This window comes from Henckelia pumila, unplaced genomic scaffold (genome assembly GCF_033568475.1).
Source record: "Henckelia pumila isolate YLH828 unplaced genomic scaffold, ASM3356847v2 CTG_19:::fragment_3, whole genome shotgun sequence".
NCBI lineage: Eukaryota > Viridiplantae > Streptophyta > Magnoliopsida > Lamiales > Gesneriaceae > Henckelia > Henckelia pumila.
The window spans coordinates 11,537-32,879 of NW_027331777.1; the positions used below are offsets into that span (position 1 = coordinate 11,537).

At 36.4% G+C, this 21,343-nt stretch overlaps 1 protein-coding gene across 1 annotated transcript; it reads left to right on the top strand.

The window, feature by feature from the left end:
* Positions 1–339: 339 nt before the first annotated feature.
* Positions 340–1,253, top strand: LOC140870722 (uncharacterized). Its single transcript, XM_073273111.1, has 2 exons — positions 340–541; positions 649–1,253. Exons 1-2 carry the CDS (start codon positions 340–342, stop codon positions 1,251–1,253), a joined length of 807 nt encoding a protein of 268 aa, XP_073129212.1.
* Positions 1,254–21,343: the final 20,090 nt, after the last annotated feature.

Genomic DNA, 21,343 nt, shown 5'->3' on the forward strand with positions numbered 1-21,343 from the left:
ACTGACTTGAGCGTCAGAGTGTCTTCGCCGGGCAACCCCCGGCACCACTCACTTTGCTTTGTGATGCAGGTAACAACTCACGAAGTTCGGTCTTTAGAACAACTCGAGTATTAATCCGGTTATCCAGATCTCCACCAGTTACCCATATTTCCTCCAATCGGGTTATATCAATTTTTCGCTACATCAGCTTGGCGCCGTCTGTGAGAACTTGTTCACTGCGTCATTGAGAATGCATACTCCATTACAAACATCTCAAGAAAATAATCGCAATGGAGACTCACCTCCCATCTCCGAACCATCGCCTGAATTTAGTTTCACCCAAAAACGTTGACAGTCTTAATGGAAGGAACAGCCACACGCGCAGCGACTGAAGCGGTCGCTCAGTTCGTGGAATCCCATCAACGCCGATGCACCGACAAGAGAGCTCATAGAAGAGGGATCTCATCTCATGACCCCGGTAACAAAGACCCAAAGAAAACTAATTTTAAAATGAAAGACAAAGATCTTGAGGGGACCAAAAAAAATACTTTTCATAAAGAGGGTGAAACAAGTGCTCACACAATTCGCGACGTCTCTGACGAAACAAAACCACTAATCCAACCCGTGGAGATGGATCTCACACATATGTAACTGGAGATAATTCGTCAGCAATCTTACCTGTACGTCGGAGCCCGTTCACTAATGTCATTCTATCTGAAGCATTGCCTAAGGGAGTAAAAATCCCCAACCTACTTGAGTTCGATGGAACTGGTGATCCTCAAGATCATATTGACAAATTCTACGCGAAGACAAATTTATATGACATCACAGATGCAGCTTACTGCAAGATATTTCGAACAACGTTATCATGGCAAGCTCTTACGTGGTTCAATAAGCTACAGTCCGAATCCATCGCCAACTTGGAGCAACTCATCCAGCGCTTCATCCAACAATTCTCAATTAACCAAAAATACAAAAAAACAGCAGCATACTTATTCACAATTCTTCAAAAAGAAGGAGAAAGTTTGCGAGACTATGTTAAGAGATTTACTCACGCGGTTCACGCAGTCCCACACGTGAACTATGATATGTTATCTGGAATAATGCAGCAGAACTTGCGCCCTGGAAGGTTCAAGGAATCTATAGCAGGAAAATCTCCGAACACCTTGGAGAAGCTGTTGTCTAGAGCGGAAAAATACATCCGCATCGAAGAAACTGATGAGTTGCACTCCTCGGGAAAAAGAAAACAAAACGAAGAATACAATGAAATATAACGCAGGACAGATAGTCATGTCAATCTAAAGATGAAAAGACCCGATACTACTACTAAATTTTATTTTTTTTTTAAATCCTTGCATGCAAGATTCGTAACATAAAAACTTAAATAATATACTCTCATAAATCCATGCATACGCAAAAAATTTCAAAACCAATAAACTGTGAAAAAAGAAAATATTAAAACATGTGCGGAAATAACTGCTTTAAATCTCAAAAAAACCACTGAACATAAACTGAGCATCGGTCACGGGTGTACTAGCTGCACTGGATACTCATACGCCTTCATTGTTAGTAGGGACCTCCTCATCATCATCATACCCATAATACCTGCACCATCTAAATATAGTGAGCCTAGAGGCTCAGCCAGTAATAACAAATATGAAACCACATGCAAACACATATCGTATAAAATATCGCGAATATATCATATACGTGCATGATCTTAAAATAATGCATCATAAGAAAATATGTCATCATCAGTCATACATACATCATAACTAATCATACATAAGCATGTCATAATCATAAAAACTGAGTATGGTCATATCCATGAATGTGACTAATAACTGTGCCGACTGATCAGTCTAAAAGAACCAATGTACGTGGCGGTGAATAATCACCTCTATGCCGGTAGTAAACTACCTCTGTGTTAGTGATAAAACCACCTCTATGCCGGTAGTAGAACCACCTCTGTGCCGGTGGTAAACCACCTCTGTGCCGCCACATCACTTCAATTTCCATAAAAATATTTTTCATGCTCAATTCTCAATCATAAACACATCATAAAAATATTTCATGTATGCATGTACTTAAAATTTATCATTATTTCTTTATTTCATGAAAATTGCCCGTAAATATATATTTAATTATTTTTCTTAAAATTCATACTTATATATATATATATATATATATATATATATATATATATATATATCTAAAAAGATACATGCATGAATTAAATATATATTTACGGACCATTTATTTCCGTAGACTTGTTCGAGCTGCTGACCCCCTTAACTTAAGCTCATAAATTGCTAGAATGACCCGTTATCAATTTAGACTGACTTATAAATTTAAAAATATTATTCATCAACTTAAGCTAGCTCATTAATAACTTAATATAGCCCATAAACTCTTAATCTGGTCTGAATCATAACTTAGCCCAATTATGCATTAAAGCTAACCAAGTACATGATCCAATAATTAGCCATTTAAACAACTAATTAAATTATTCGAACTCAAAAATAAAATAACCCGACCATAAGGACCCTAACTCAAACTCCAACCCATGGATCAGCAGGCTTGAACGAGTACATGGCAGAAATACATCATAACTTGAGTCATATGCATGCTTTCATGAGTTTGTTCTAAACCACATATAATGCACTACAACATACTTTTAATGCATAAAACCTTGTACATATGATTTAAATGGTGAGCAAAAATGGATAGAAACATGCATTTGCGTTTCTAACGCACGAAAACTTAACCGGTTTCGTAGATCGTGACTCGGAAATCTCATAACCTTTCAATTCTGGAAAGCTCAAATCCCTAACTGCTGATTTATGCCTCTTAATATCCACAATTAGCTTCCGATCTGCGAAAAATCATATAATGGTCAAAAGTCAACCTTAGTCAACTCTGGTCAAACTTTGAGCAAAGAAATTTCGCAAACTTTATTGCGTTCTCACCGCTTCACGGCTTTGAATCTCGACTCGAAACTTGGATATTTGGATCTATCACGTCGAGATAATAAAAAATGGTTAACATGTCAAAATCCGGTGGCTCGCCGGAGAAGGCGGCGGTGATGGCGAAACTTTGTCCAAAAATTATGAAATTTTCCAGATTTGTAGAGTTTGACGAGACGATTCCAACCATCTAAGCCACGACCGAAACGGAGCTCCGACGCGGCCGGGATCTTAAAATTTTAGTCCGGTTCCGGCGAACTTTAACAGCTCCGATTAGCTCGATTTCTTCACCAAAAATACTACAATAAGCTCGGGAAATGTTCTACACATCACCTACTATCATTTAGAAATTCAAAAACTAACAAAAACAAGCTCGAATCGTGAAAATCTCGACGAAGAGGATGATGAATAGTACCTTCACCAAACTCGTCTGTTCTTCGTCAATTTCCCGGCGATCCAACTGTTGGATTTTCGATTTCTTTATACCAATAGATTCTTCTTGATCTTTTCTACAATCTGACTGTTCGGATCTTTGATCAGATCTCCGGTGAATGGCCGGAAAAATAAAAAACGTGGACTGCTACAGTGAAACCGAATTCTGTGCAGAATCCGTCTGTTCTAACTCGATTTTCCAACGATCCAACCGTCCGATCGTCGATTTCTTTACACCAATAGCTTTGTCTTGATGTTGGCTACAAAGTGACCGATCGGATCTTCGTTCGGAGAACCGATGAATGGCCGGCGACGCGATCTTTGCGACCTGCTATAGTACAAGTCGAGAAAATCCCTTGAAAATGGGGAAAAATCCGAATCTGTGTTTTCTTCATGGTGTTTCAGTGTGTGTTTTGCTATTTATAGCAACTCGATAATTTCCTGACCCGGATCAATTTATTTGATACTCAACTGATAAAATTAGTCTCTAATCTGATATTTTTTTCCGGTATACACTCAACATCTATAAATTTAAATTTCTGAAATTATTGACTTTGACCAGTCAGTTAGACTCATAATTTATCAAATTAATTATTGATTCAAACTTAGACTATGACCAGTCAACTTTGTCAAATACTTTTCTAAATTAAATTATCTGGCATAAATAATTATTTTTATTTCAATATCTCAATAATTATTTCCGAATGCCAATATTCCAGATATCCAAAAATAGTCAAACTCATTGACTAATTGTCAAGTGTATTTTATGAATACATTCTATAACTCATTTGGCAATAATAATTATTTTATCCACTCAATAATTATTTTAATTGCCAATTAATTCGTTAATAAATTTTCGGGGCGTTACAATTCTCCCCCCCTTAAATGGAATTTCGTCCTCGAAATTGAAATGCAAACTGAAAGTCTCTGGATAACGTGTCCGCATATCAGCATCGGCCTCCCAAGTAGCCACTTCTGAATGATTCAGCCATCGAACCTTGACCATGAGAAGAACTCGCGACCTAAACTTCCACTCCTCACGTGCTAAGATTTGCATTGGTCTTTCCTCGAACGACAAGTCTGGTGTCAAATGCAGAGGTTCTTAGTCTAGTATGTGAGATGGATCTGAGATATACTTTCGCAACATCGATACGTGGAATACAATGCACAAGTAGTAGTGCTATACGGTAGAATAACGTACCAATCCTCTCCAGAATTTTGGAAGGACCAATAAACTTCGGAATGAGCTTGTCGCTCCTACAAAAACGCATCACTTCTTTCATAGGTGAATTCCTCACAGAGAAGTGGTCAACAAAGGCAACTCGAGGTCTCTTCATCGTCGGTTAGCATAACTCTTCTGATTCTAATATCGAACTTAAATCTGATCAAAACATAACTTTCCGAGTCGGCTGAAAATCCGCTTTAAGATCTAATTCGGGTCAGCAAAATCCTCAATATCTTCAGACACATGATTCAAAAGCCAAAAGTCAAAGAAGACGGTACCCAAACGGCTGGCTGTCTCCTCATTTTGCCATATAAATATGACCATTCGGCTCACTCTTCCTATGCTCAGTTATTTCCTCAAGATCTCGAAGAAAAAGATGGCATTTTCGATGTTTTGCATCATAACCATCTTGATAATCCTTCTCATGTACCTCCTATTTTCCAGTGAATATCCACCCTAACATTTTTTTCTATTCTTGGATTTGCTTGTACTCATTGTTCTTCTCTTATATTGGGTTGTCATAATGATAGAATTTTTCTAAGTTCAGTCAAATTCTCAGTTCTTGTCATGTAATATGTTATAGATCCTGGTATGAATTCAGTGTTTCCGATAGTTTACTCTGATTTTACCCATGTAGCATCCTCATATTGTTCGATTTAATGTTCGAGTATTATGATAATACCAGCTAAATTATGTTTATAATGTGTTCAAAATTCAAGCTTAACAACGTCTTTCTCCGTGACTTGCACCAGATGGCATCCAAATAGCAAATCGACCCTGTCAATCCTTGAAACTCCTAAAAATAATCACATAAACCATCGATTCTAGTCATTAAATACTTGTTATTTACTACGACTGGATTCTTCATATGGCATTAGAACTCATACTTGGCTCTGCCACTTAGTAAAAATTATAGTCCTCATATGATAAATAATCAAAATCCTGACTCCGACAGTACAACTAGATCAACTCTCATTGTCTGCTCTTGTATCTCTAACTACACTCCACTGCGCACACATGTGGTAGAGAGAACCTCTCCAGAAGGTATGGTAACATTATAACATGTATTAGAAACCTCAGGTACAATGCATACTCACCTAATAGCATATGTGATATGAACGAATGCTTAGTTCCAGATCATGCGTCGGATAATTCTGCCCGTGTATCTTTAGCTATCTCGACGCATAAGCTATCACTATGTCACACTGCATAAGTACGATGCCTAAGCCCATCTTAGACGCATCTGTGTACACCACTAACTCCTCGTGTGCTACTGGATTCTACACTGACGCAGAAGCGAGTGCCTCCTTAAGCTGATCAAAACTCCTCTGGCAATCAGAACTCCACACAAACTTCGCATTCTTCTTGGTCAAGGATATCAAGGGTACTGCAATAGATGAAAAGCCCTTAATGAACTTCCTGTAGTATCCTGCTAGACCCAAGAAACTGCGAATCTCTGACAACTGTCTCAACCTTAGGTGGATCCACTGTTATTCCATCCTTAGAAACAATATGCCCAAGAAATGCCACCTGCTCAAGCCAAAATTCACACTTGCTGAAATTCGCATACAATAGATGCTCCATCGGGATGTGCAAAGTTGTCTGCAAGTGCTGTCTATGCTCCTCCATGCTCCTTGTGAGGACCCGAATTCTAATCTTTCAAACATAAATAAATCATGTAATAAAAAGAAATAAAAATAATCAATAAGACATTTAGCGACGCACACCTTACATTCGGCGACGCAAAACCACGTCGCGAAAGGTATATATATATTTTTTTAGGGGGGGACGCGCAGGCGCGCATAACGCCCTGTCCGGGCCTCCGAGAGAGTGCAGGACGCACGGGCGCGCATGGCCATCTGTTTCTGCACCAAAAATGACTCCAAAAGTGTAATATCATACCCATAAGGACTCTAACATGATCCAACTAATAATTTTCCAACAACGAGGTATTCAAATACATAAAAATATAGAACAAGCATCAATTCTAAGTTCTACAACTCAAAATGAATACAAGAGAGTTCGAATACAAGGTATGACTTCTAAAACCAAGTCCTCACTCTATCATTTCTCACTCGATCTAGTCATGCAGCTTCTGACTCGATCCTGTCCCACCTGTCGTCAAGTACACATACAAACAAAATGACAGCCGGATAATCCGGTGAGAATATAATTCCCAGTAAAAGAGACAATTCAAGCAATTCCAAATAATATATCAAATTATGTTATATAAAACAACGAGTCAACCAATTCAAAAAGGCATATCAGCACTCAACTCAAAATGCATTAAAATGCAATGCATGACTTCAAAACTCGGGATTATCTAATCGGATAATTGAATATCAATCGGTACTCGGTTGGGATCCCGAGGTCAAGTTTTTATTAACAACTCACCGACACACCCATTCGGGGTAGATGTCGCTCAACTCAAACCTCTAGACTTCATAGCAACTATAAGAAGTATTCTAGCAATTGGAAAAACTCGAAATCCAAAGCCACTTCACTATAGCTCCCTAAATCTTCTAAGTTCAAAACGAATCGAATCTTCGGCTCAAGATGTATGCAAGTGGAAATAAACTCATCCAAGTTAAAATCAAATAATTCAAATAGCATACAAGTATGTGATTTCTTTTGGCCACTCGAATTAAATCAAATTCGAGTTAATCGTCTCATTCATCCAATTGTCGTCTTCTTACCTTTTCAAGTTCGTCGAGGATTCAAATCGTCTTCAATTCTCAATTCGATTCAACTTCCAAGTCCGATCCAAACCCAAAACTCCAATCCAAGTCTGAAAATGAAGAATATACGAATTCGATATCAATCTACCAATTCAAATCAAACCCGAAAATCAAAGCGAAACAAAACAACCGATAATCCAAACTCGATTTCGACGGCATAACGGCTATAAACGTTCAAACCAAAAGTCATCAACATCATCAAACAATTCTATACAACTCATATCATCTTCCAATTCATCAAAACAACTAAATCCAAACCAAAATTCCAAGACCCATTTTTGAAATATGCTCCAAAAATTCATATAAAATCCAAACTTCGATCTTTATCATAACCGACTTCGAATAAACGGTCTTGCTAGCTCAAGCACATCATACCCGAAAATTATCAAATTCTGACAACCCAACAAAAATCAAAGTTCATGGATCGTAGCAAAACTTACGTCCAAACGAAGCCTTCGTTGCGGTGATCGTGAATCTCAACTCGAATCTAAAATCTGACGATCGGATCAAGCGAATCAGACGAAAAGAAAGCTTGAAAGGCCATCCATGGCTTTATCTCGGTCTCGGCGTGATGGAGGAGGGATAAGGAATGGTGGAGAGAGGTAGGGGATAGGATAGATATTATGTATATAACAAAAATATTTAATCCTCATTGACTTGTCAACCGGCTTATTTGCAAACCAGTCCCTGAAACTTCAAATTAAATCAATTCAATCTCATCTCAATTAATCTCCAATAATTCCAAAATAAATAATAATCAACTAAGCTAATCACGAAATAATTAATTTCAGGGCCTTACAATTCTCCCCCTATAAGAATCGATTTCATCCTCGAAATCAAAGCAGTTCAATCTCATAAAAACAAGATGAAGTTCAAAGACTGCTATACTAATTCTTCTCTCAAAATAACTCTGTAATCGCGGTTTTAATCAAACTCCGCTTCTTGCACCGTTTCTTCAAATCCGTATCGGCTCAACTGCACAAACTCAACTGAATCGGTTTCGCTAAGGATCTGCCACTATGCTCGGTCAACTCTGAATCGGTCGTCTCAAACAAAATTGGCGACTCATCAATTCCTTCTCAACATCAAAGAAAATCTGTGAATTTGGCAACAAAAGACGTGAAGTACGTCGAGAATACCCAAAGAATACGGAAGAACAAATTAGTGGAAAACAAGGAGAACTGAAGGAGTAAAAGTCGGTAGGCGAGATCGCCTATCTCCTCTAGAATCTCAAAGGAACCCGTGAGTTCATCGAGACAATTCTCTCTCTTATCATAACTGCCACAACCTCTAAACGGAGGAATCTTCTGAATTACTCGGCTTCCTTGAACATAAGTACAGAGATCTGCGTCGGAATCCGAGTACTTCGTTCATCCTTCTCCTCAAGTCGTCTTCATTTTAGACATGAAATCTCCATCCATCTATCGAACCTCGAATCAAATCTGATCCCAAGTCAGGGAACTCAGAAAATCATCCCAATTCAATTGGGATTCTCATTTCTTCTCGTACAACTCATTTACAAAAAATTGATATCAAGATACTCGTCTAATAGCTGTTGTACAGAAACTTTGCAAAAGATGAGAAATCCATCCAGCTAGTGCCAAAATCAAGCACTACAGCTCAGCATATACTCTAAAAGTATGTATCTCTTATTCTTGGTTGTCCGTCATTCTGAGGATAATAAACTGAACCCAATTATATTCCAATAACAAAAGTCTCTTAAAGACTGAGTTCAAGGTGAGAGTTAACTCAAAATCTCATTCTGAAAGGACAGACTTTGACAAGTCAACTATCTGAAAATCCTCCTGACAAAAATCCCAATCATAATGTCGTGTCTGGAATCCATTCTGTACGAAAACAGAAGCAGACTACAGCAATATCTCGATTCTAATCAGATAGAATCTCCAAATCAGACAGTTCTATACCTCCGTGACCGCATGCCGAACACTCCCAATTCTATTCTGCACGGATAAAATGCGACAGAGCAAAACAATCTGAAATTCTTTTTGACCACTTCTCAACATCGGGTCGAGTCTGGAATTCATTCCGTATGGAGTACAGTAGCAGATTTCTGCAATCGGTCTATTAAAGCTCAGGTGGCTTCAAATTTCCAAACTGATCGATAGCTTCAGAAAGGTATTCGTTGAAAAGTAATATTCTTTTCATTCTGACAATTAACTGTACCACAGACAGTCGGTTCCTTCTCTCTATCAGCTATCAAAAGTGGACAGACTAGCAATTACGAAATCATACTTCGAACCTCATTCTTCATTTGTTCCTATAAAGGTCGATTCCTCAATCCTCTGAATATCTTTCGGTCGTCTGAAAGAATAATGAATAACTGCAAAGTGTCAATCTCAAGATACTTTGTCTCAATCAAAATCTCTGACACAACAAAACAATTACTCACAACTGAGGTATCGTCACTGTCCTGAAACTCATACTGTGCCCAGTTCTGACTCTTCTTCATTAAATTCTCCAATTCAAATCTGTTTTCTGCGCTATCTTCATCTTCTAAATTAATTCTGGCTCAGTTTGGATAAAATAATTCTGATAGACTTCATATCTGTTCCAGACTCTAAATCAAAAGTGCAACACTCATCGGTCGGCGAAGTCAAGGATAGTAGATAAAATAAGAACAGATCCATCGGCTCAAAGAGAATAATGGTAGTAGATAAAATAATAATAGATCATTATGTTCAAACCTCAGTTGCTGCATTGTATTACTTCAGATCATACTGGAATTCACCATTAGATTCTTCATCATATCCAATCTTTTCCTCAATCTCAAAATCAGTTCGGTTGTGAAACTCATACTTTGACTTCTCAGTTCAGAAAAGACTTCGAAAATATCACTGGAGATAGTGATGCCCGATCTTACAAGCAATAAGATTACTGTCAATTCAATATCATAAATCGGATGTTGAGTCTCGTACTGCTTCAGCTGCTACTATGACTGAGCTATCACAGACTCCCTCTGAATAAGAATACCTCCAGAATCTGGATAAGAAGATGCAATGCACTGAAGATTATCAGTACAGCGGAAATAAGAAATATTGGATCTCGGGTCGATCTCTTATTCATGCCAAACAAACTGATCTCATAAGATTCGGTTCAGGTACAAGTGCATTCTCTGGAGTTAGATGAGAAATTGGCTCCACGACGATAAGAATCTCTCGAAAATCTGCTATAGAACTCAAAATCTTCAATTCTCAGGTACAGATGTCGGTTTGGCTTCAATCAAAACAACTTCGGTCATGCAATGATCACAGAAATTCCAGCTCTAGAATTAATATGATCGAGAAAAGGACATCTCGATACAATCAAAATTCAGACTTCAATAGTATAGCATGCAAAGTCTCGGCACTCAATTCTGTAAGACCATTCTCCAATACTCTGTATGATCAGTACTATTCTTTGAACAGAACCGAAAATATCGGTAAGAATTTCTAATTTCATCTAAATACATCTGATAGATTTAGTTCAAAAGATCTACAATACTATAGACGAGTTTCACTACAAACGGTACGACTATACTCCAAAGCAGTCATACCTCGATCCAAGTCCAGTCTTCAATAATTCTTTCTATCAAACTCTCAGCTGATGACTTCTGATCTCAAGTCATTGCTGAATCTAACCTCATGACTCAGAGGTAATCCAGAAATCTCATCTGGATGATAACAACAACTCTCTAACCACTGGTTTATCAACCAATTCAGGTTAAATTCTAGAACATCAGCTGTGAACAAGAGAATTTCTCCGCAAAATTCTAAAATCATAATGTCATTCGGCAGATCAACGAACAAAGAATCCTGAAATCGATAATCCTTACCGGAGGATTTCCGTTTGTCTATTGACTCGGATCTGAATCTGTCAACTTCCTGAAACAATCCACAGTAGTCCTGTACTGGATAAAGCAGCTAACAGACAATCAAATCAAAATCTGATAACTGAAGTACGATACTGCTCAGTTACAATCAAATCAAAATCTCAATCAAATCTGAATCTGAAGTACAATACTGTTCGGTTCCAACTTATCCCATCAATTCAAAGAAATGCGACTACTGTTAATCAAAATTCAACAACCGAGATGCATCAATGAATATCGATAAGAAGAAAGATAAGGTGCGTAACCGATCATATCAGAATAAGAATAAAAACCATACTCTACTGTTTCCTGCGGTCATCATCGGTGAAATATAAGTCTGATCCTCGATAAGAGTACAATTAGAATCTGTTGCCTCGAAGATTGATTCATCATATGATTAAATTCTCATAGATTCTGCTATTGCGGACGAAAGGAACAACTGAAATGGCTAGTACCTTTGTCGGAGTTAAAGACACAAGGAAAATCCCTTCGGAGATCTTTTGATAATATCATGATGACGAACTCTGGCATAGTGTCCGGGCTGATGACAGACCTGACAGCATCTTCTGATCTCAAGGCACTACTCACTGATTTCATAAACTGTTTTCTCTTCAATTAAAGATGATCTCCAAGTCCCTCTAACTCTGATCAAACGGTGAAAAGGAATATGTCGAAGAAATTTGGATGAAAACGGATTCCAAAAAGTGATCAAACCTTGATTCCCTAATGCTCTCTTCTTCAAATTCTACCAACTTTTATCGATCCTCTAAGTTGGTACCACACTAACCGAATTCTCCGGTCATCTGTGTAGTTCAGAGAATCACCCAACTGATCGATCTCTTCTATTTGACTTCTGCATCCAACAACATTCTCGGTATTCTTCAAAATCGATAATCTAAACGACTAAAACCTCCTCGGTAGTACTCCCATCGGTGTCAGAGTGACATCTATCAGGGCATTAGTGGTACAATCTAGATCAGTCGAAGGAGTTAGTGCTGGTTGTCGTCTGCTAAAATTCTTCATGAGACAATTCTGATATTCGGTGTGAAAAGGACACCAAATCTCCATATCAAAATTCGGTGTTCCACATCTCTATTCGGTAAGTTCGTTCAACTACAGATTACTAAATTTCAGATCTCAATCGGATTCTAATTCACATCGCAAACAATCTCTGATCTGCTAGCTCAAGCAGATGGTGGAACTCGGATCCAAAATTAAAATACAATTCATATTTCAAGTAATTCATGCTTTAAAATTTAAATCACATAGCCATGTAATTCAAATAATTCTCAATCAATAAAGCATGCTCGCATGTATCTTAAATAAATCATTTAAATAAATCAATCACATGCAAGAATTCAATCCATGCGGACTCGATCTACCCCGCTCACTCTAATTCAATTCCAAGAATCTTATCGCTCTGATACCACTTAATGTGAGGACCCGGATTCTAATCTTTCAAACATAAATAAATAATGTAATCAAAAGAAATAAAAATAATCAATAAGACATTTAGAGACGCATACCTTACATTCGGCGACACAAAACCACGTCGCGAAAGGTAGATTTTTTTTTTCAGGGGGGGACGCGCTGGCGCGCCAAACGAGGCGCGGGCACGCATAACGCCCTGTCCGGGCCTCCGAGAGAGTGCAGGACGCGCGGGCGCGCCTACCGGGCTGCGCGGGCGCGCATGGCCATCTGTTTCTGCACCAAAAATGACTCCAAAAGTGTAATATCATAACAATAAGGACTCTAACATGATCCAACTAATAATTTTCCAGCAACGAGGTATTCAAATACATAAAAATGTAGAACAAGCATCGATTCTAAGTTCTACAACTCAAAATGAATACAAGAGAATTCGAATACAAGGTATGAGTTCTAAAACCAAGTCCTCAATCTATCATTTCTCACTCGATCTAGTCATGCAGCTTCTGACTCGATCCTGCCCCACCTGCCGTCAAGTACACATACAAACAAAATGACAGCCGGATAATCCGGTGAGAATATAATTCCCAGTAAAAGAGACAATTCAAGCAATTCCAAATAATATATTAAATTATGTTATATAAAACAACGAGTCAATCAATTTAAAAAGGCATATCAGCACTCAACTCAAAATGCATTAAAATGCAATGCATGACTTCAAAACTTGGGATTATCTAATCGGATAATCGAATATCAATCGGTACTCGGTTGGGATCACGGGGTTAAGTTTTTACGAACAACTCACCGACACACCCATTCGGGGTGGATGTCGCTCAACTCAAACCCCTAGACTTCAGAGCAACTATAAGAAGTATTCTAGCAATTGGAAAAACTAGAAATTCAAAGCCACTTCACTATAGCTCCCTAAATCGTCTAAGTTCAAAACGAATCGAATCTTCGGCTCAAGATGTATGCAAGTGGAAATAAACTCATCCAAGTTAAAATCAAATAATTCAAATAGCATACAAGTATGTGATTTCTTTTGGCCACTCGAATTAAATCAAATTCGAGTTAATCGTCCCATTCATTCAATTGTCGTCTTCTTACCTTTTCAAGTTCGTCGAGGATTCAAATCGTCTTCAATTCTCAATTCGATTCAACTCCCAAGTCCGATCCAAACCCGAAACTCCAATCCAAGTCTGAAAATGAAGAATATACGGATTCGATATCAATCTACCAATTCAAATCAAACCCGAAAATCAAACCGAAACAAAACAACCGATAATCCAAACTCGATTTCGACGGCATAACGGCTATAAACGTTCAAACCAAAAGTCATCAACATCATCAAACAATTCTATACAACTCATATCATCTTTCAATTCATCAAAACAACTAAATCCAAACCAAAATTCCAAGACCCATTTTCGAAATATGCTCCAAAAATTCATATAAAACACAAACTTCGATCTTTATCCGAACCGACTTCGAATACACGGTCTATGCTAGCTCAAGTACATCATACCCGAAAATTATCAAATTCTGACAACCCAACAAAAATCAAAGTTCATGGATCGTAGCAAAACTTACGTCCAAACGAAGCCTTCGTTGCGGTGATCGTGAATCTCAACTCGAATCTAAAATCTGACGGTCGGATCGAGCGAATCATACGGAAAGAAAGCTTGAAAGGCCATCCATGGCTTTCTCACGGTCTCGGCGTGATGGAGGAGGGAGAAGGAATGGTGGAGAGAGGTAGGGGATAGGATAGATATTATGTATATAACAATAATATATTAATCCTCATTGACTAGTCAACCGACTTATTTGCAAATCGGTCCCTGAAACTCCAAATTAAATCAATTCAATCTCGGCTCAATTAATCTCCAATAATTCCAAAATAAATAATAATCAACTAAGATAATCACGAAATAATTAATTTCAGGGTCTTACACTCCTAGAGTAGATCAAGATCTCATCAATAAACACAATGATGAACTTGTCTAGATATGGCATCACCAAAAACTCATAATGCCCATCATGTGTCCGGAAAATATTTTTGGACACGTCAGAATCTCTGATCTTCAACTGACGGTATCCAGATCATGGATCGATCTTGGAGAATACCGAGGCTCCCTGCAACTGATCAAATAATTCCTCTATCCTCGGCAGTGGATACTTGTTCTTAACTGTAACCCAGTTAAGCTCCCGGTAGTCAATACAAAGTCTCATGCTGACATCCTTCTTCTTCATAAATAACACTGGCTTTCCTCAAGGAAAAAAAAAAACTAGGGAGAATGAAGCTTTTCTCCAATAGCTCCTGAATCTGTTCCCTCGGCTCTTTCATCTCAGTAGGAGCAAGTCGCTAAGGTGTCTTAGAAATGGTACAGTGCCTAGCAGAAACTCCATGCTGAACTCAACCTCTCGAACTGGGGAATTCTGAAAACATTCTCCTGAAAGTCGTCTGGAAAGTCGCATACAATTTCTACATTCTCAGTAGAATTAGTAAAGAAACCCCTTTCAACTTCTAAGTAATAACTTCCTCGCACGTACACGAGAGATGACGTGCAGGGTACTGTTGCTCTGAGCTGCATAAAAAAAAATAATTGGGTATCCATTCTTAGAATTCAGTGATACTGTCCTCTTCTGAAAGTCAACCGAAACTCTTCTAACTGTCATCCAGTTCATACCTAGAATAAGATCAAATCATGTCATCGATAGTACAACCAGATAAGCTTCCACAACATTCCTCTGTTGCTCTAACTCTAACCCACTGAGCACGCTGAAAGTGAATAGAATATTCCGAGAAGGTACGATAACATCATAACCCGTATTAAATACCTCGGTTATAATGTCAACCATACTAATAAACTTCTGAGAGATAAGTGAATGCGTAGTTCCAGAATCTAGCATTGGAATTGTAGAAATACCTCTAACGTTAATCTTCCCTGCACGCAGAAGATTTTCTAGCAGATAAAGACAATAGTTCTAGAGCAACTATTACGAACCAATTAGCATCTAAAGTCCGAACCTAAACATACTCGATTCCCAAATTTGGTTCGCCACTTACTAAAATTATATTACTCATAAAATACATCATAAATCCTAAAAATCATGTCTTAAATATGTATATCCATAATGAACTTTACGTACAAACCTTGAGATCAACGCAACTTATATCAAGCTTTCACCAAAGAAATTATTCTCGAAATCTATCAAACTTATAGGCAAATAAAAATTCAATCTCAAATTTTATATTGCATAGGCAATATAAAATAATAATCTCAAGTGGTTAATTCTCATTCTAAATTATAGTTTCCTCCGATCTATCGTTCTCGCAGTCATCCTGACATCCTTCAAGTAAAACACGTTTCAAATGCACGCTGCAATTTCCATAAACTCCACACGCAACCGCTATGCATAACTAAGTATCTTAACTTAAAAATCTTATAACATATTTTAGTGAAAACATAACTCATGTGTCTCATACGTAAAACATACCTTAAAGCATTTAAATCTTACAGACTGGCAATGCGGCTTCTGAGCTTCACGTAGCAGGCTAGTCACCCTCCAAGGACCATGCTCTGATACCAATTGAAAAGACCCGATACTACTACTAAATTTTATTTTTTTTAAATCCTTGCATGCAAGATTCGTAACATAAAAACTTAAATATTATACTCTCATAAATCCATGCATACGCAAAACATTTCAAAACCAATAAACTGTGAAAAGAGAAAATATTAAAACATGTGCGAAAATAACTGCTTTAAATCTCAAAAAAATCACTGAACATAAACTGAGCATCGGTCACGGGTGTATTAGCTGCACTGGACACTCATACGCCTTCATTGCCAGTAGGGACCTCCTCATCATCATCATACTCATAATACCTGCACCATCTAAATATAGTGATCCTAGAGGCTCAGCATGCTCTATCCAGTAATAAGCAATATAAAACCACATGCAAACACATATCGTATAAAATATCGTGAATATATTATATACATGCATGATCTTAAAATAATGCATCATAAGAAAATATGTCATCATCAGTCATACATACATCATAACTAATCATACATAAGCATGTCATAATTATAAAAACTGAGTATGGTCATATCCATGAATGTGACTAATAACTGTGCCGACTGATCAGTCTAAAAGAACCAACGTACGTGGCGGTGAATAATCACCTCTATGCCGGTAGTAAACTACCTCTGTGCCAGTGGTAAAACCACCTCTATGCCGGTAGTAGAACTACCTCTGTGCCCGTGGTAAACCACCTCTGTGCCGCCACATCACTTCAATTTCCATAAAAATATTTTTCATGCTCAATTCTCAATCATAAACACATCATAAAAATATTTCATGTATGCATGTACTTAAAATTTATCATTATTTCTTTATTTCATGAAAAATTGCCCGTAAATATATATTTAATTATTTTTCATAAAATTCATACTTATATATATATATATATCTAAAAAAATACATGCATGAATTAAATATATATTTACGGACCATTTAATTCCATAGACTTGTTCGAGCTGCTGACCCCCCTTAACTTAAGCCCATAAATTGCTAGAATGACCCGTTATCAATTTAGACTGACTTATAAATTTAAAAATTTATTCATCAACTTAAGCTAGCTCATTAATAACTTAATCTAGCCCATAAACTCTTAATCTGGCCCGAATCATAAATTAGCCCAATTATGCATTAAAGCTAACCAAGTACATGATCCAATAATTAGCCATTTAAACAACTAATTAAATTATTCGAACTCAAAAATAAAATAACCCGACCATAAGGACCCTAACTCAAACTCCAACCCATGGATCAGCAGGCTTGAATGAGTACATGGCAGAAATACATCATAACTTGAGTCATATGCATGCTTTCATGAGTTTGTTCTAAACCACATACAATGCACTTCAACATACTTTTAATGCATAAAACCTTGTACATATGATTTAAATGGTGAGCAAGAATGGATAAAAATATGCCTTTGCGTTTCTAACGCACGAAAACTTAACCGGTTTCGTAGATCGTGACTCGGGAATCTCATAACTTTTCAATTCTGGAAAGCTCAAATCCCTAACTGCTGATTTATGCCTCTTAATATCCTCAATTAGCTTCCGATATGCGAAAAATCATATAATGGTCAAAAGTCAAACTTAGTCAACTCTGGTCAAACTTTGACCAAAGAAATTTCGCAAACTTTATTGCGTTCTCACCGCTTCACGGCTTTGAAATTCGACTCGAAACTTGGATATTTGGATCTATCACGTCGAGATGATAAAAAATGGTTAACATGTCAAAATCCGGTGGCTCGCCGGAGAAGACGGCGGCGACGGCGAAACTTTGTCCAAAAATTATGAAATTTTCCATATTTGTAGAGTTCGACGAGACGATTCCAACCATCTAATCCACGACCGAAACGGAGCTCCGACGCGGCCGGAATCTTAAAATTTTAGTCCGGTTCCGGCGAACTTTAACAGCTCCGATTAGCTCGATTTCTTCACCAAAAATACTACAATAAGCTCGGGAAATGTTCTACACATCACCTACTATCATTTAGAAATTCAAAAACTAACAAAAACAAGCTCGAATCGTGAAAATCTCGGCGAAGAAGATGATGAATAGTACCTTAACCAAACCCATCTGTTCTTTGTCGATTTCCCGGCGATCCAACCGTTGGATTTTCGATTTATTTATACCAATAGATTCGTCTTGATATTTTATACAATCTGACCGTTCGGATCTTTGATCGGAGCTCCGGTGAATGGCCGGAAAAATAAAAAACGTGGACTGCTATAGTGAAACCAAATTCTGTGCAGAATCCGTATGTTCTAACTCAATTTCCCAACGATCCAACCGTCCGATCGTCGATTTCTTTACACAAATAGCTTCTTCTTGATGTTGGCTACAAAGTGACCGATCGGATCGTCGATCGTAAAACCGATGAACGGCCGGCGATGTGATCTTTGCGACCTGCTACAGTACAAGTCGAGAAAATCCCTTGAAAATGGGGAAAAATCCGAATCTGTGTTTTCTTCATGGTGTTTCAGTGTGTGTTTTGCTATTTATAGCAACTTGATAATTTCCTGACCCGGATCAATTTATTTGATACTCAACTGGTAAAATTAGTCTCTAATCTGATATTTTTTTTCCGGTATACACCCAACATCTATAAATTTAAATTTCTGAAATTATTGATTTTGACTCAGTTGAACTCATAATTTCTCAAATTAATTATTGAGTCAAACTTAGACTATGACCAGTTAACTTTGTCAAATACTTTTCTAAATTAAATTATCTGGCATAAATAATTATTTTTATTTCAATATCTTAATAATAATTTCCGAATGCCAATATTTCAGATATCCAAAAATAGTCAAATTCATTGAATAATTGTCAAGTGTATTTTATGAATACATTCTATAACTCATTTGGCAATAATAATTATTTTATCCACTCAATAATTATTTTAATTGCCAATTAATTCGTTAATAAATTTTCGGAGCGTTACAAAAGAAACTCTATACTCATAGAGCAAACACCTGCAAGCTAAAATAAATTGCTTGCCGCTACTTTATTTACTCTGCAGATCAAAACTTTTATTTAATTTTCTTTTATTTTAAGTTTAATTATAAACTTACGTTGATTTGTTTACTTTTCTATTTAATTATATAGAAAAAAACTCAGTTCCGTTAACGAATGGTTAACTCATACTCCACGACCCATGCATTCATTGAGGCTACTCATCCATTAGAGGCTTGGCCAGCCCGGTAGGACTACCTAAGCCACGATGCTGTAAGAGGTCAAGACGACAAAAATACAGTCCCGGGATACCTCACCACCTAGCAAATAGAGTGGGTTCAGGACTTCTCCATGAGACAAAATTTTAAGAACTTGATCCACTCCTAAGTACTCCATGTTAAGCACTACGTTATTTCTCTTAGAGCACAACAAAAAGTCATAGTGACTATAAATAATTCACAAAGTCATAGTGACTATAAACAATTCAAAAAAGTCATAGTGACTATAAATAATTAATAAAGTCATAGTAACTATAAACAATTCAAAAAGTCATAGCGACTATAAATAATTCATCAAGTCATAGCGACTATAAAAAATATTTCAGAAGAAGTCATAGCGACTATGAACAATTCAAAAAAAGTCAGAGAGACTATAAACAATTCAAAAAAGTCATAGCGACTATAAATAATCCAAGAAGTCATAACGACTATAAAAAATTTTCAGAATAAGTCATAGCGACTATAAAATTTTTTTTTCAGAAGAAGTCATAATGACTATAAAAATTTTTCAGGAAAAGTCATAGATACTATAAATTTTTTTCAAAATAAGTCATAGTGACTATAAAAAATTTTCAGGAAAAATCGTAGAGACTATAAAATTTTTTTCAGAATAAGTCATAGTAACTATAAAAAATTTATCAAGTCATAGCGACTATAAAAAATTTTCAGAAGAAGTCATAACGACTGTCAAACTTTTTTCCAGAAAAAGTCATAGTGACTATAAATTTTTTTTCAAAAAAGTCATAGCGACTATAAATAATCCAAGAAGTCATAGCGACTATAAAATTTTTTTTCAAAATAAGTCATAGTGATTATAAAAAATTTTCAGGAAAATTCATAGAGACTATAAAATTTTTTTCAAAAGAAGTCATAGTGACTATAAAAAATTTTCAGAAAAATTCATAGAGACTATAAAAATATTTTCAGAAGAAGTCATAACGACTGTCAAACTTTTTTCAGAAGAAGTCATAGTGACTATAAAAAAAATTTCAAAAAAGTCATAACGACTATAAATAATCCAAGAAGTCATAGCGACTATAAATTTTTTTTCAAAAGAAGTCATAATGACTATAAAAAATTTTCAGAAAAAGTCATAGAGACTATAAAATTTTTTTCAAAAGAAGTCATAGTGACTATAAAATTTTTTCAGGAAAAGTAATAGATACTATAAAATTTTTTTCAGAAGAAGTTTTAGTGACTATAAAAAATTTATCAAGTCATAGCGACTATAAAATTTTTTCAGAAGAAGTCATAACGACTGTCAAAATTTTTTCAGAAGAAGTCATAATGACTATAAAAATTTTTCAGAAGAAGTCATAGTGACTATAAAAAAAATTTCAGAAAAAATCATACTGACTATAAATTAAAATAATTAAAATCGGGTCAAGATTTAATTCCAAAAAATAAAAAAGAGTACACATATGTAAACACGTGTACACGATTACATTGAAATATATATATATATATATATATAAATATATATTTATATATATATATATGTATGTATGTATATCACATTGATCTCCCTCTCAGATCACTATTCATCATCATTATTGTCGTTCATATTCTTTCAATTTTTGGTATCATTTTCTCTCTCACGGGAATTTCAAACCGCCGTAACTCCGCCTCGGTCGCCGAATAGTGACAAATTTGTAAGTTTGGTATAACTTTATTTGTAATTGCAAAATCATCCATGCTCATTGTAATAAAATATCATTTAACTCTTAACTTTCACAAATACTACTTTTGAAAATTTAAGAAATGACATTTTAAACTTAACAATATTATAACGATGATTTATCCCCACGTCAATTTTAATAATAACTCTATATACTTAGCCAAAAAAGAGTTATATAACTGTAACACGAGCATGCAGTGGACACCAA

Excerpts from the sequence above, each read along its gene's own strand:
- LOC140870722 (XM_073273111.1), top strand. The coding sequence starts at position 340 with ATGGAAGGAACAGCCACACGCGCAGCGACTGAAGCGGTCGCTCAGTTC. Across the intron at positions 542-648 it reads AAATACTTTTCATAAAGAGG|CAATCTTACCTGTACGTCGG; the intron begins GTGAAACAAGTG and ends ATAATTCGTCAG.